The sequence below is a fragment of the Equus przewalskii genome, chromosome 29, assembly GCF_037783145.1.
Source record: "Equus przewalskii isolate Varuska chromosome 29, EquPr2, whole genome shotgun sequence".
Taxonomy (NCBI): Eukaryota; Metazoa; Chordata; class Mammalia; order Perissodactyla; family Equidae; genus Equus; species Equus przewalskii.
This window is the reverse complement of record NC_091859.1, coordinates 37,253,992-37,266,172: the sequence shown is the minus strand read 5'-3', so window position 1 is coordinate 37,266,172 and position 12,181 is coordinate 37,253,992. Positions and strand designations below refer to the sequence as shown.

Genomic DNA, 12,181 nt, shown 5'->3' with positions numbered 1-12,181 from the left:
AGATTTATCTGGCTCCAAAGTCTATGCTCCTTTTTACTGCATCAGATTCCTCTTTAGTGGAGAAGGGGATTGCTTGATATCGTGAAAGATATCGTGAAAAGATATCATGAAAGAAAAGTGTTCAGAGCAGAGTCCAGTTGTTGAGGAGTCAGAGAGAAGTCCATCCAGATCTAGGAGGGGGACAGTCAGCAAAGTCAGATTCTGCAGGCATTTTAGTGGAGTCCTTATGTTCCACATCAGGACGATCACTGGTGGACTTCACGGGAGTGTTGGGGGACAAGGGAGGATTCCAGTGGGTTCCAGTGGAATGAATGGGAAGTGAGGAAGTGCAGGCACCCCGCACAGAGAATTCTTCCCAGTATTGGCAACAAAGGAGAGGAAAGAAATTAGGAGCTGGATTGAGAAGCAGAGATGAAGAAAGTTCTTTTTTTCTTCTTTTTTACTTTTCTGGGGACTTGGGAAAACTTAAGCAAGATATTAGGTTCTGTTTGCAGTGGGAGATGGGGGTGGGGGAGTTGGCCCCTGGCATCTTTTGAGGAAGGATGCTCTAGAGTGGTTGATAATCACAAGGTCACAATACCCCATAAAGAAGGGAGGGACTTCCCACTATGTGGCAGATCCCTCTGTGACCTTGGTACGATCCCAAAGTGAAGGCCACCTTTATCTGGGTCAGCAGCCCAAGCAATATTTTCCCCTTGAGAAGCTCCAACATCGAAGGCATACTCTTTGCAACCACATTACTAGATCTTGCAAGGTGAGAACAGTTAGAAGGCTAAATACTGAGGTGTTCAGATTCCAAACCAAGTCATCCCACCTGGTTTGTATTCCATAGACACTTTCTGACATGTCACCCTCCCACATGCTGACAAAGTTCTTTCTATAGTGTAATTCTCAGTGCTGAGACAATGGTAGCCTCAGGGCTGCTGGGCAGTCTGAGAAAGTCCATCTAGGCTACTGAGGACCAGGGATCAGGATATCTGAGGGTGCTTGAGGCCAGGCATGGGGGCATTGGCATCACAGACTCCCCATTGGCCTCTTGAGGGGCTTGTGCTCTTTTGCACAAAACAGGGGCTAAGACGCTGAGTCTCTAAGTGTGGTACATGAAATGTGGAAGAAGTCCAAGGCCTCTTCAGCTCAGCAAGTGGCCACTACAACACAAGTGCGGGCGGAAGACAAGTTTTAAGAAGCCCCTGAATGGCCGGGCGTGCATGCCTTTGTTGAGCCGCGTCTCCTCCCGCTGCCTTTCCCGGGCTGTCTCCACCCTCACCCTCCTCTTGTAAGCCCCAGCCATGCTGAACCTCACAATGCTCACTGAATTCCGCATGGGCTTGCTCATCTCGGAGTTTTAACTAAAAACCAAATTCACTTTCATTGCATTCCCTGACAACAGACATCACCACACGTTCCTACAACCCCATCTTTCATTGTGGGATCACTTATTCCCTCACCTGTGCTCCCCAAGCACTTAAATAAGAACATCCGTGACAGCCCTTTGGCTGGATTTCTTTCCCCCTCCAGACCACAAGCATCTCAGGACAAAGATGGTGGCTTATGCCAACTGGATTTCCACCACCTGGCCTGATGGCTGGCACACAAGGAACCTTTTTGACTGAGGTAACTTCTCTTTTTGAAAGCAATTGTGTGCAGCTCTTAAGAAACAAAGGCGTGGATCGCCAGACCAGAGTAACCTAACCTCCCCGTGGCTCCCGCGGACCCCGCGTCACCCACCTTCAGAACATCTCCAGTGTGAAAGCTCAGTTCATCCTCCCCTGAGGCGGTGAAGTCAAACTTGGCGATGGCTTCCATGTTGTCCCGTGAAGCTGGAAGAGATATAATACGGTCATTGTGCCTTCCTGCCGGGGGAAGGGCAGCAGAGCAGTTGTTGGCTGTCTAGCAGTCTTAGCAGCTGGTAGGTGAGTGGCCGAGTGTCTCCGGGCCGGACAGGGAGGCACAGGTGCACAGTGAGGGCCTTTGTCTTTGGGAAGAGCTGCTGGAGCCTTTAGGATCTGGTTCCCGCATCATTCTCTGAATCCCCAATGCCAGGAGCAGGAAATGAAGGCCAGCGACCGCCTCTCCTTGCTCCTATCATCTCCCTTCGCTTGTTCTGGCCTGTCACCATTTCTGGGGCATCTCTGTTTCTGGTTGATAAGGACAGAGACTTGCTATCATCTCTAACTTGAGGCCCGAGGGGCTGGAAAGACTGTTCTGTAAACACTGTCCCGAGGCTGTCCCTTGGCAGCTATATTTAACCAGGCGGTGTTAATTAGACAGATGCCATTTTCTCTTTTACATCTGAATCATTTAAAAGAATTAGACAGCATTGGCCAGTGGGGAACTTAGCGTCCTTCTGCATGGTTTGAGAGTAGAGAGCATTCTGGTTTTAGAGTTGGGAGACTCAATGAGTCAGATTCCTTATTTTATTATTATAGCGTTAAGCCAAGTACATTCTGAAAATTTTTATTTTAATATTTCGGAATTGAGTTATAATATCAGCCCCTCCTAGTAATACATGAGACCTGTGTAAAGATAACTAAGTTAGCCTGCAAATGAAATACAGTTGGTTTTTTGAAGGAGACAGTAGGATGTAATAGAAAGAGAGCTGAGTCCGGGTTTTGTTGGTGAGCAGCTGTATGATGTTGTGCAAGTAACAAAAACTTTTGGAGTCTCGGTTTCCTCACCTATAAAGTGGGGATCATAATATTCAACTAATAGGATGTGAGATTAAATTAAATAATAGATGCAAAGTGTTATACAGGGTAAAACTAAGTAGTATTCATATTTTAAAACAATTTTGTGGAATGAGTTTATCCTCAGCAAAGGCGTCCTGGCCAAAAGCAGCTCAGGTGTTCTTCTGATTTCTCCCATCTCCTGAAACTTCTCATTGAGATTTGATGCTTATTCTCCATGGCATCAAATCCTTTGGTTCTCTGATAAGACAGCTTACTGTCAGGACACAATCTTGCCACTTTCGCTTGCCACTTATGTTTTGCAAAATTTGCAAAAGTCTGAAACCCTTTAGCTTGGTAACCCTGAAACCTAATTGACTTTCAGGGACCAGTAAACTGGGACCACAGTTGTCCTCTCAGTGGGAATTTCTGCCCAAGTGACAAGATTTAGGTAAATAAGGAAAGCGGCTACCGGTGGAAGGGTGCCACATGCGGGGATCGGAGGATTAAAGCCGACTGCAGTGGTGGTGATCGCAAGGGGCTCGTTTCTCTGATTTTCCACATTTGCTTGGTCTCCCAAAAGCAATTTGTGAAGATGAATGTTACCAGTCCCAAAGATAGATATTCAGCAGAAAATATTTCAGGAGCCAGAGTGAAATGTCATAGTTAATTCTGCGAGCTTTATCACCAGCCAAAACTTATTTCCAAACAAAAAATTATATATATTTACCTTTTGGACACTGTTTTCAAGATCTGTCCATCTAAGGCAAATTGAAATTTCTGTGACCTAGGATGACCCACTCAACAGGAAGGAGTATTCTGCCCTCCTTAGTGAACGCTAAATGCATTTGCTGATTTGATCCACCCCATTGCTTTAACATGCAGAGCTTCCCCTAATTAAGGCCTTGCCTCCAGTTTGCAGCGAGATGTGGCATCTGTGGGTCACCCACGTGGTAGACACTGGTCACCTCAGGAAATGAAGTGTCAGGTGAATGGTCCTGAAGACCAAGATGCCATTTCTATGCAAATTTACCTTAATAAGCAGGATGGAGACAAGGAGAGGGCAAATGCTAAACATATTAGAAAGTCACATAAATTCGTGATTAAAAAAATTTCCCAGGCGTGCTCTACACATGACCTTGAGCTTGGGAAGTTCTTTCTTTCCTACATTACATGTAACTCAGATCAGGCCCAGGTGCTCGGTCCCGGCTGGATGTAAGTGACCTCAGCGAAAAGCCGAGACAGAAGTAAAATTGCTTTTGAATCGTGGCTCTTTCTCTGCCTTCCCCCAAGAGGCAGGTGGTACGACAAAGCCAAGGACACAGACACATCACAGAGCTCCCCAGCTTATAATATTAATCCTGGCTCAAAAAACCCAATTAAGCAGGCCCACTCTTCATGAAATCACTTTAGAAAAATTTGTTTGCATCCTGTTTCCATTTGTGAAATGAGATCTGTTCTGATGCTGTTTGGCAGGGGGAAGAGGTGCAGGGGGCCTTGGGGTATGCCCTGCTTTCGTTCAGATCGTAGGGCTCGGCAATCTCTTCCCTGCAATGGTCCCTAATAGCAGAGGATGGTAAATGTGCCATCCCCAGGGGTCAGTCTTCTGTTTGATCGTAAAAATGCACGGAAATTTATATCCCATTCCTTTATAGACATTAGTTTTAATTTTGAAAAGTTTTAAATTACCACCAGGTAAAAAGAAAACTGAACTAACATAGTTTATTCAGTATTTATCCATTTGTTTTACAATCTGCACCTACTACCACTGCATATGGCCTCTGGGAGACAACAAATATATATGGCGGAGATAAAAACATGGTAGCAACAATTCCAAGAGAGAAAAGAGGAGAGAGAGAGTGAAAGAGAGAGCAGCCTCAAGAGTTCAAGAAGGCGATGGCGCCTTCTGGCTTCTGTTCGCAGTTACAGTGCTTCTGATCTCAGGGGACGATGAAGACAGAGACGCCTCTTCAGAGCGCCTCACAGATGGATTAAATGTGCTTTCCCTGCCAGTTATCAGCTTTAGAAATGGCTGAAATGCTACCTGTCATAGGGTGTGAGTGAGAAGTGACAGCATCCAGGTGCCAAGCCACCAGTAGCAGCCTCCTACTACCCACCCCAACCCTCTTGACGGTGCCATTTGTCGAGAAATCCCACTTAAGAACCACGCAGAGCTCCCGCCCCTAACGCTGGCTCTGCCGTTCAGCACCTCTGCCCCTCTCTCACTTCCCCATTTCACAGATTGCACATAATATCCATTAGCAGCCCTGCACAGGGCAACGCCACCCAGGACTTCCCCAGGTACAATTTTCTCTGCCCCTCCATTTCCACTTAAGCTTCTTTTACCACCAAAAAACCTGAAAAATATTCAGGCCACGTACCAGGAATGCTTATCTACTTCTAAAATATAGTCACCACAGCGGATGAAAACAAAAAGCCACAAGACAGTTCTTTAAAATTGCCTCCATTTGAAAGCCAGATTAAGTGGATGTGTTCCGAAACACGTAGTTAAGGCAAGAAACTTCTTGAACGATTTCAGCTCGTCCTAAGTTGGCTAAGAATAGCCAAGTTTTCCATTTTATGCGTCTCTTACAAAGAGCTATTGTGTAGCACCACAAAGCTTTTGGAAGATTCAGGCTCAGGATCCATCAAAAGAGGGAGCCGAGTCCTAAATCAAATCAGCGACACTACTTCCTATTTTGCTGGGAAGAGCTCTAGTTTAAAGATTATATGACTTGCCCCAGTTTATGTTGTAATTCGGTTAACATAATGTCGTGGGAAAAAAAGAGAAACATTGCTCTTTACAAGGATTGCTTGTAGCATATTTATCAGGACATTAGTAACAAACGTAATTTTTATTAATTTATCTTGCAAATAAAATGAAGTGATAGAATACTGGGGAGTTTAGATTTTTGGACTTCGGTCATAGATACCAGGAGGAGCTTAGCTAAAAATGTGGTGTTACACCAGCTCTCCAATTTCACATAACCTGGGGACCTGGAACCCACAGCCTTTCTATTTGTCAGGCAGAGCCCTTGAATGGACTAGGTCAGCTCAATTACTTTTCAGAAGTGGAGAACCTTACACTGCCAGGAAAAAATGCTTATAGCCAAGCCTCCCCGTACACAATAGATATGTTCTTGAAAAGTTATTTTGAATAGAGCATTTGTGAGTGGAAACATATTAGCATGCATTATGGAGGTTCATTTGTTAAAGGAACCCCATGGTGAATCACTTTACAGAATGAAAAGGAAAATTTGTTATGCAAATAACTACCTTTTAATTTATCTGTTTTAAAGCCTGGGTTTTCATGCATTGAGTCTTAAAACAGAGCACACCTGTGCATCCTTTCTAGCCCCTCACACAGAGGGTTAAATAAATATTAGCTTCCCCTCTTCTTAACTCTCAAAATCCTTTTTAAAAACCTCTCCTATTGACGCATCACATTCCACCTTGAACTATAGACCAGGAGTTGTTGAGCTTTTTCTGTAAGGGCCAGAGAGTCAATGTTTTTGGCTTTGCGGGCCATGCAGTCTCTGCCACAGCCACTCATCTGTGCTGCTGAGTCGGGAAGGCAGCCTGAGCGAATAGTGGATGACGGTCATAGCTGGGTTCCAATAAGACTGTACTTATGGACCCTGAAATTTGACTTTCATACAGTTTTTACATTCCACAAAGTATTATTATCTTTCTGATTTTCCCTCCCAACCATTTAAAAATGTAAAAACCATCTTAGCTCGTGGCCAAAAATATGTGATGGATCAAATTTGGCCTATTGGCAATAGTTTGCAAACCCCTAGCATAGAAGTTTCTATCTATATCTTATCTGCCCTAATAGTCTGTAAACCTCTTGAGGAGAAGGGTTGTGGCTTAGTAGACAGAGTGTGGGCTTATGGCTAGATGGACCCGGATTCAAATCTACAATGTGCCATTAATTCCCAAGTGTCTGTTTCTTCATCCATAAGATGGGAGTAACCACACTCACTTCATGGGGGTGTTGCATGTTAATGTGTTAAAGACTCTGGCACACAGTAGGCGTCCAAGAAATGGTAATGGTAGTAATAGAGTTGTTATTTATTCTTAGATTCTGTACAATACCTAGCTAGTGCTTAGTAGGCTCTTAGTACATGTCTGCTGAGTGAGTAAAAACATGATAAACGACCTGCTATCAGAGTTACAACCGTAATTGATTTTCCTCAGGGAAGGGGCAGCCGACAGGAGGACTCATTTACAAGCATAAATTAATTTCCCACTCAAAGGTGCCCTGACTTCTTAGCAAACGCAGCTGGAGATAATGAAACACACACCCACACTAAAAGTCTGATTTATTTAATCCAATAGAGGGCAATGGTGCACCCCAAACCGTTGATTCCACCTTATAACTTTTCTTTGCATCTTGAGTGCCCGCAGCATTTTTCTAGACGGGTTTGGCGATTGCTCTCATTGTCTCTTGTGCACTTTAAGGCGTATAAACTTTAGCATTTCAAAGAGTCTAAATCTCATAAAATACAGAATTGCTTAGACAGAAAAGTATTGGAAGTCACCTGCTTCTACACGTTTTCTGATGCTTAAATTCCCTCCCAGTATCCTGGACAGGTGGTCCCCGTTCATCTCAAAGTGACTAGACCCTCCCTCCTGCTTCTCATTCCAGGTTAACGATTTGTGTTGAAACCCCTGCTGTGCGTTTTTCTTTTATCTGAACCTTACAGCTGTGATCGGGGCCTTTCTGCCTTAGTTTATCACCTCTTACTGGGTACTGGACAGAAGAACAGGACACTAAGAAAGGTCACAGATGGTCCTTCTTGGAAACTCATAAGCCTAGGATGGACAACTACCTACAGCTTGGCTGTCAGTTGCTGCTTAAGTATTCTCCTAGAGACCCAGACCAATCTACTCTGGAAAAGAAAATGAAAGAAAAAAAAGCAAAACGACTGGGCATGGCCAAGAGATAAAAGGGTTGGCCTTTCTCCATTTTGGGCTCTCCGACGACAACACTTTTTGCTCTATTCTTCACCAGCAGAATCCCTGCTTACAGGATACCTCTGAATCAGCAGGCCACGTAGGAAAAGTTAACCTTCTCGCAGAATCCCTAACCAGCTCGCATATTTCTTTCCTGTGCCTGCTCTTGAATTACTTCTGACTCATTCTCTGGAGCCTTTATAATAGGGACCCTCAAATCCTGTTCTAGTAAGAGTCTCCTTCTGGTTTCTCCGGGGCTCAGATCTTCGTTCAGGTGCAGACCATAGAGTGGAGGTTGAATCATGGCAGCTACAACCAAGTGTGCAGATAGCCGTGTACTTGGAAATGGTCATCAGGAGCCTCTTTAAAAGACTCACAACCAACAGTTCCTATGCTTATCTGGACCTCCCAATGCGGAGATGCAGAACCATTTCTTTTTAGGTTCAGGATCCCAGGGGAATAAACATCCTTCTCAGGAGGGCCTGGCCTGTTTCCACAGGTGTTCTCTCCATGGGCTATAAAAGTCTCTGACTTTATTGCAATCAAAGGAAGCACAGACAAGCAAAATACATCTCACCAAACCATTTCTGGCTAGTCAGCTGAGGTTTTAGTCCCTCTAAAAGCCTCCATTTTAAATGATTTTGCATACATGGGACATCCTTATTTTCCTCTTGTCCCTGGGTGACTCATTATTTCCCCCTCCTAAGCCCCAGGGAAAGCAAAAATCCCCTGGCATGACCGGCAGGGCTGAGCCTGTGGAACTAGAGGGGCCCTCTGCAGTGGGTCCAAGAACAAGAATTCTTTGATGGTTGATCTGCTGACGCCCGTCTTGGAGGCCAGAAGGAAGTAGCTTATAAAAGAAGCCCTCAGGGCCTTCCCCGTCTCCCTGTGCAGACGTGTTTCCCATCTCACAGTTCATCCTCTGGCTGCTTCACTTCTGCGGAAAGCGACAACAGAGCTGTCTCTGACGACAGGTAACTAATGGGCCTCGGGTTCTTGAGTGAGATACGAGACACGGGCGGGAGAGGTGTGTGGTCCTCTCCTCCCGGTCTGGAATGGGCCTCCGGCTCAGCCCATAGCTACCCTTGGTGGGGCTGGCTTCACCCGCGCTGACCTGACGCTTTGTCTACCAACGGGCCTCCTGCAGACCCTCAGGGTTGGTCAGTCCGACCTGGGATCCCCAGCCCCACCCTTGGGCCGTGCCTTGAGATTTCTTCCTATTTTCCCCATGGGAACCATCTCCTCAGCTAGAAGGCACTTGGTTTCCAGGTTTGGAAGTCAAATAAATATATTTCAAAGACTTACAGACAAACTTCACACAATTGGAGAGTCCCTGCAAATCCCTTAGATCCTTGTTTAATCAAATCGCTGTCCTGCAGGTCCCAGTCTGTCACTGTGGATTAGGCAGATTTCATTGGTCTCAAGGATGCTTCCCTCTTTTTAATTAGCTCCTCTTTTCCTGCTTAAGGTTTCTGGTTTTTGAGGGGAGGGATGGCAAGGAGAGGGAAGTAAAAGAGGGGGGAGACAAATCAGGAGACCGTCCCTGGGCAGGTCCCCTTCCTGCCCCTGCCTCATAAACTGAGTGACACCCAAGACCAAGGGTCATTTACTTCTCCTTCCAATTATTTACTCCCTGACTCTTCTTGACTCGACACCAGTCCGGCTTATAAAACATAACTTTTTTTTAGTTCAAAGCATGTCACATAAAATCTCATTTGTCCTCAAACTTTTCTTTTTGTTTTTGAGGAAGATTAGCCCTGAACTAACATCTGCTGCCAATCCTCCTCTTTTTGCTGAGGAAGACTGGCTCTGAGCTAACATCCATGCCCATCTTCCTCTATTTTATATGTGGGACGCCTGCCACAGCACGGCTTGATAAGCAGTGTGTAGGTCTGCACCCGGGATGCAAACCAGCGAACCCCAGGCAGCCAAAGTGGAGGGCGTGAACTTAACTGCTACACCAATGGGCCAGCCCCAGTCCTCAAACTTTTTGTAAGAAAAATACCTTTTTCTTTAAGCGTAATGTATATGTTGTATCAGACTCAAGCAAATTCTATTTTTTCCCCAACTCACCATCTCTGCAAGATGAGGTCCCCGCAACAGCGGAGACTCACAAAGCTTGGATGTCATAGAGACCTGCTTTCAAATTTCAGGTCTATTCCTTACTTGGTAGCTGGGGAACCTTAACTTCCCTGTGCCTCAGTTTCTTCATCAAGAATTCAGATAATAGGGGCTGGCCCGGTGGTACAGTGGTTAAGATCACATGCTCCGCTTTGGCGGCCCAGGGTTTGTGGGTTTGGATCCCGGAACTGGACCTATGCACCACGCATCAAGCCATTCTGTGGCAGAGTCCCTCATACAAAACAGAGGAAGATTGGCACAGATGTTAGCTCAGAGACAATCTTCCTCACTAAAAAAAAAAGAAGAAGAGAATTCAGATAACAATCCTCACCCCACAGTGTTGCAGAAAAGTGGATGTAGAACGCTCAGCTCATCCTTGGTGTTTGACAGTTTAGTGTCTCTTTCTCAAAGCATTGTTGCATCTCAGCTATCTACTATCCTTTCTCATAGAGAAAAAATTTCAAAACGGTTTTTTTTTTTTTTGCTGAGGAAGATTCACCCTGAGCTAACATCTGTACCAATCTTCCTCTATTTTTTTTTTTTTGAGGAAGTTTAGCCCTGAGCTAACATCTGCTGCCAATCCTCCTCTTTTTGCTGAGGAAGACTGGCCCTGAGCTAACATCCATGCCCATCTTCCTCTACTTTCTATGTGGGACGCCTACCACAGCATGGCTTGCCAAGCAGTGCCATGTCCACACCCGGGATCTGAACCAGTGAACCCCAGGCCGCCAAAGTGGAACGTTCGAACTTAACCACTGCGCCACCGGGCCAGCCCCCAATGTTCCTCTATTTTGTATGTGGGTTGCTGCCACAGCATGGCTGACAAGTGGTGTAGGTCTGTGCCCGGGATCCTAGCCTGTGAACCTGGGCCACCAAAGTGGAGCACACTGAACTTAACCACTACACCAGGGGGCTGGCTCCTCAAAAATATACTTTGAAAGTGTAAATCCACCAAGCATATACTCCTCTTTAGCTTTTCAAGCCCTCGTTTTCCTTCACTTCCCCTGGGCAAGTGCTGGCTTCTCTCCACTTACTATGGAGCCCTGGCTGCAATGTTATCAGAAGGTACAACGCATTGTAATCAAGACGATCCAGTAGGTAAAGAGAAAAGATAACACTAACCAAAGGGAAGTGAGGAAAGGGAAGGTTGAGAAACAGGACACTGATTGGGCTTCTAAACATTGCTGTCTGCCCAGAGCTCGGTCCCCACATTGCTCTCCTCAAACAGGAAGCCTTGCAGGGAGCACACAGGGACCAGCCTCACCCGAGTCTAGAAACAAGAACCAGCTGAGACTAGGTCCCATGAATTGACATGGCCTGTCATGCGCCAAGGGCTTCACAGTCACCCTTTATTGTCTCAACAGCCTCATTATCATTATCATTCACATTTTATGGATGGGAAACTGAGGTGAGAGACTAGAGTGCGTGTCTGCTGGCTCGTGAGGCTGTGCTCTCTTTACTCACCGCGCTGCCTCTGCCGTCCTAGCAAAATCATGAAAAGTCCTGCACTAGTTCGGGATAATTCCTGACTAACTTAGGGCCCCCTCAACCTTCCTGGGAGGCTGTCCTTCAGCCAAGAAATTGACGGGAACAATTCTTACACACCCACAAAATTCAGGCCGGTTACTCCGCCGTCAAAGAGGCAAAGACTGCAATAAACCTGCTGACCTCAGACCAAGCAATCACGGGCTTTCAGGCAAAAGCAGAAATGGAAACAATCTCGGGTAATAAACTTACAAGCTATTATTCTTTTTCTTTCCCTTCTGCTCTCTCTTTGCCTCTCTCTGTCTCTCTCTGTCTCTCTCTGTCTCTCTCTCTCTCTCTCTCTCTCTCTCGATGTCACAATTTTCTAATCTTTTCCACCGGCTGCCTTCTCCACAATATATTCTACTTTTTTCAAGTTCTTTTTCTTTCTCCTAGAAACATTAGCACCTTCCCACGAATCTAGTTAGAAAAAGTGTCTCTAGAATGCTTTTGTTCTCAAATCTCTGACACTTTGCTTGTTTAAATAACACCATAGAAACATCAGTCCAAAACAACCACCAAAATGAAACAGGAAGGGCCCACCAACCCTGCCGCAGGTGTTCCTGCCAGCCCCACTCTGCCGTAAGACCCGTGCATTTCTTGCCATTTCCTCATTTTATCCTGATAGTTTCCTAGAGCGAGAGCAATTGTCTACAGAAACAGCATGAATCCTGCTGGCAAAGCCCAACGATGAATGAGCATTAAAGAGACCCACCCAGAATCACAAATTATTTAAATGCCCTATAACGAGGGTCGGAGGGGTGGTGGATGTGAGTGGAGAGCAAGAGAGAGACAGACATTTTACAAATCTCCAGGCTTCTTTTGAAAAAAAAGCTTTCTATTTCCTATTCACATCACGATTTCCCCTCGTTTATCACCAGATTTTATGGTGCCTTTGCGTTCTCTTTTCC

General features: G+C 45.6%; 2 protein-coding genes across 11 annotated transcripts in view; one reads left to right on the top strand and one right to left on the bottom strand.

Annotated features, from left to right (window-relative positions):
• ENTHD1 (ENTH domain containing 1) overlaps window positions 1–12,181 on the top strand; it is a 154,215-nt gene that overhangs the window by 8,688 nt on the left and 133,346 nt on the right. The gene's annotated exons all lie outside the window — the stretch shown is intronic.
• GRAP2 (GRB2 related adaptor protein 2) overlaps window positions 1–12,181 on the bottom strand; it is a 69,452-nt gene that overhangs the window by 18,419 nt on the left and 38,852 nt on the right. For all 4 annotated transcript variants that reach the window (XM_070600140.1, XM_070600141.1, XM_008519749.2 and 1 more), the window contains one exon: window positions 1,729–1,820. In XM_070600140.1, coding sequence (XP_070456241.1) covers window positions 1,729–1,806 — 78 coding nt within the window. In that variant the 5' untranslated portion in view covers window positions 1,807–1,820. The remainder of the gene's footprint in view (window positions 1–1,728; window positions 1,821–12,181) is intronic.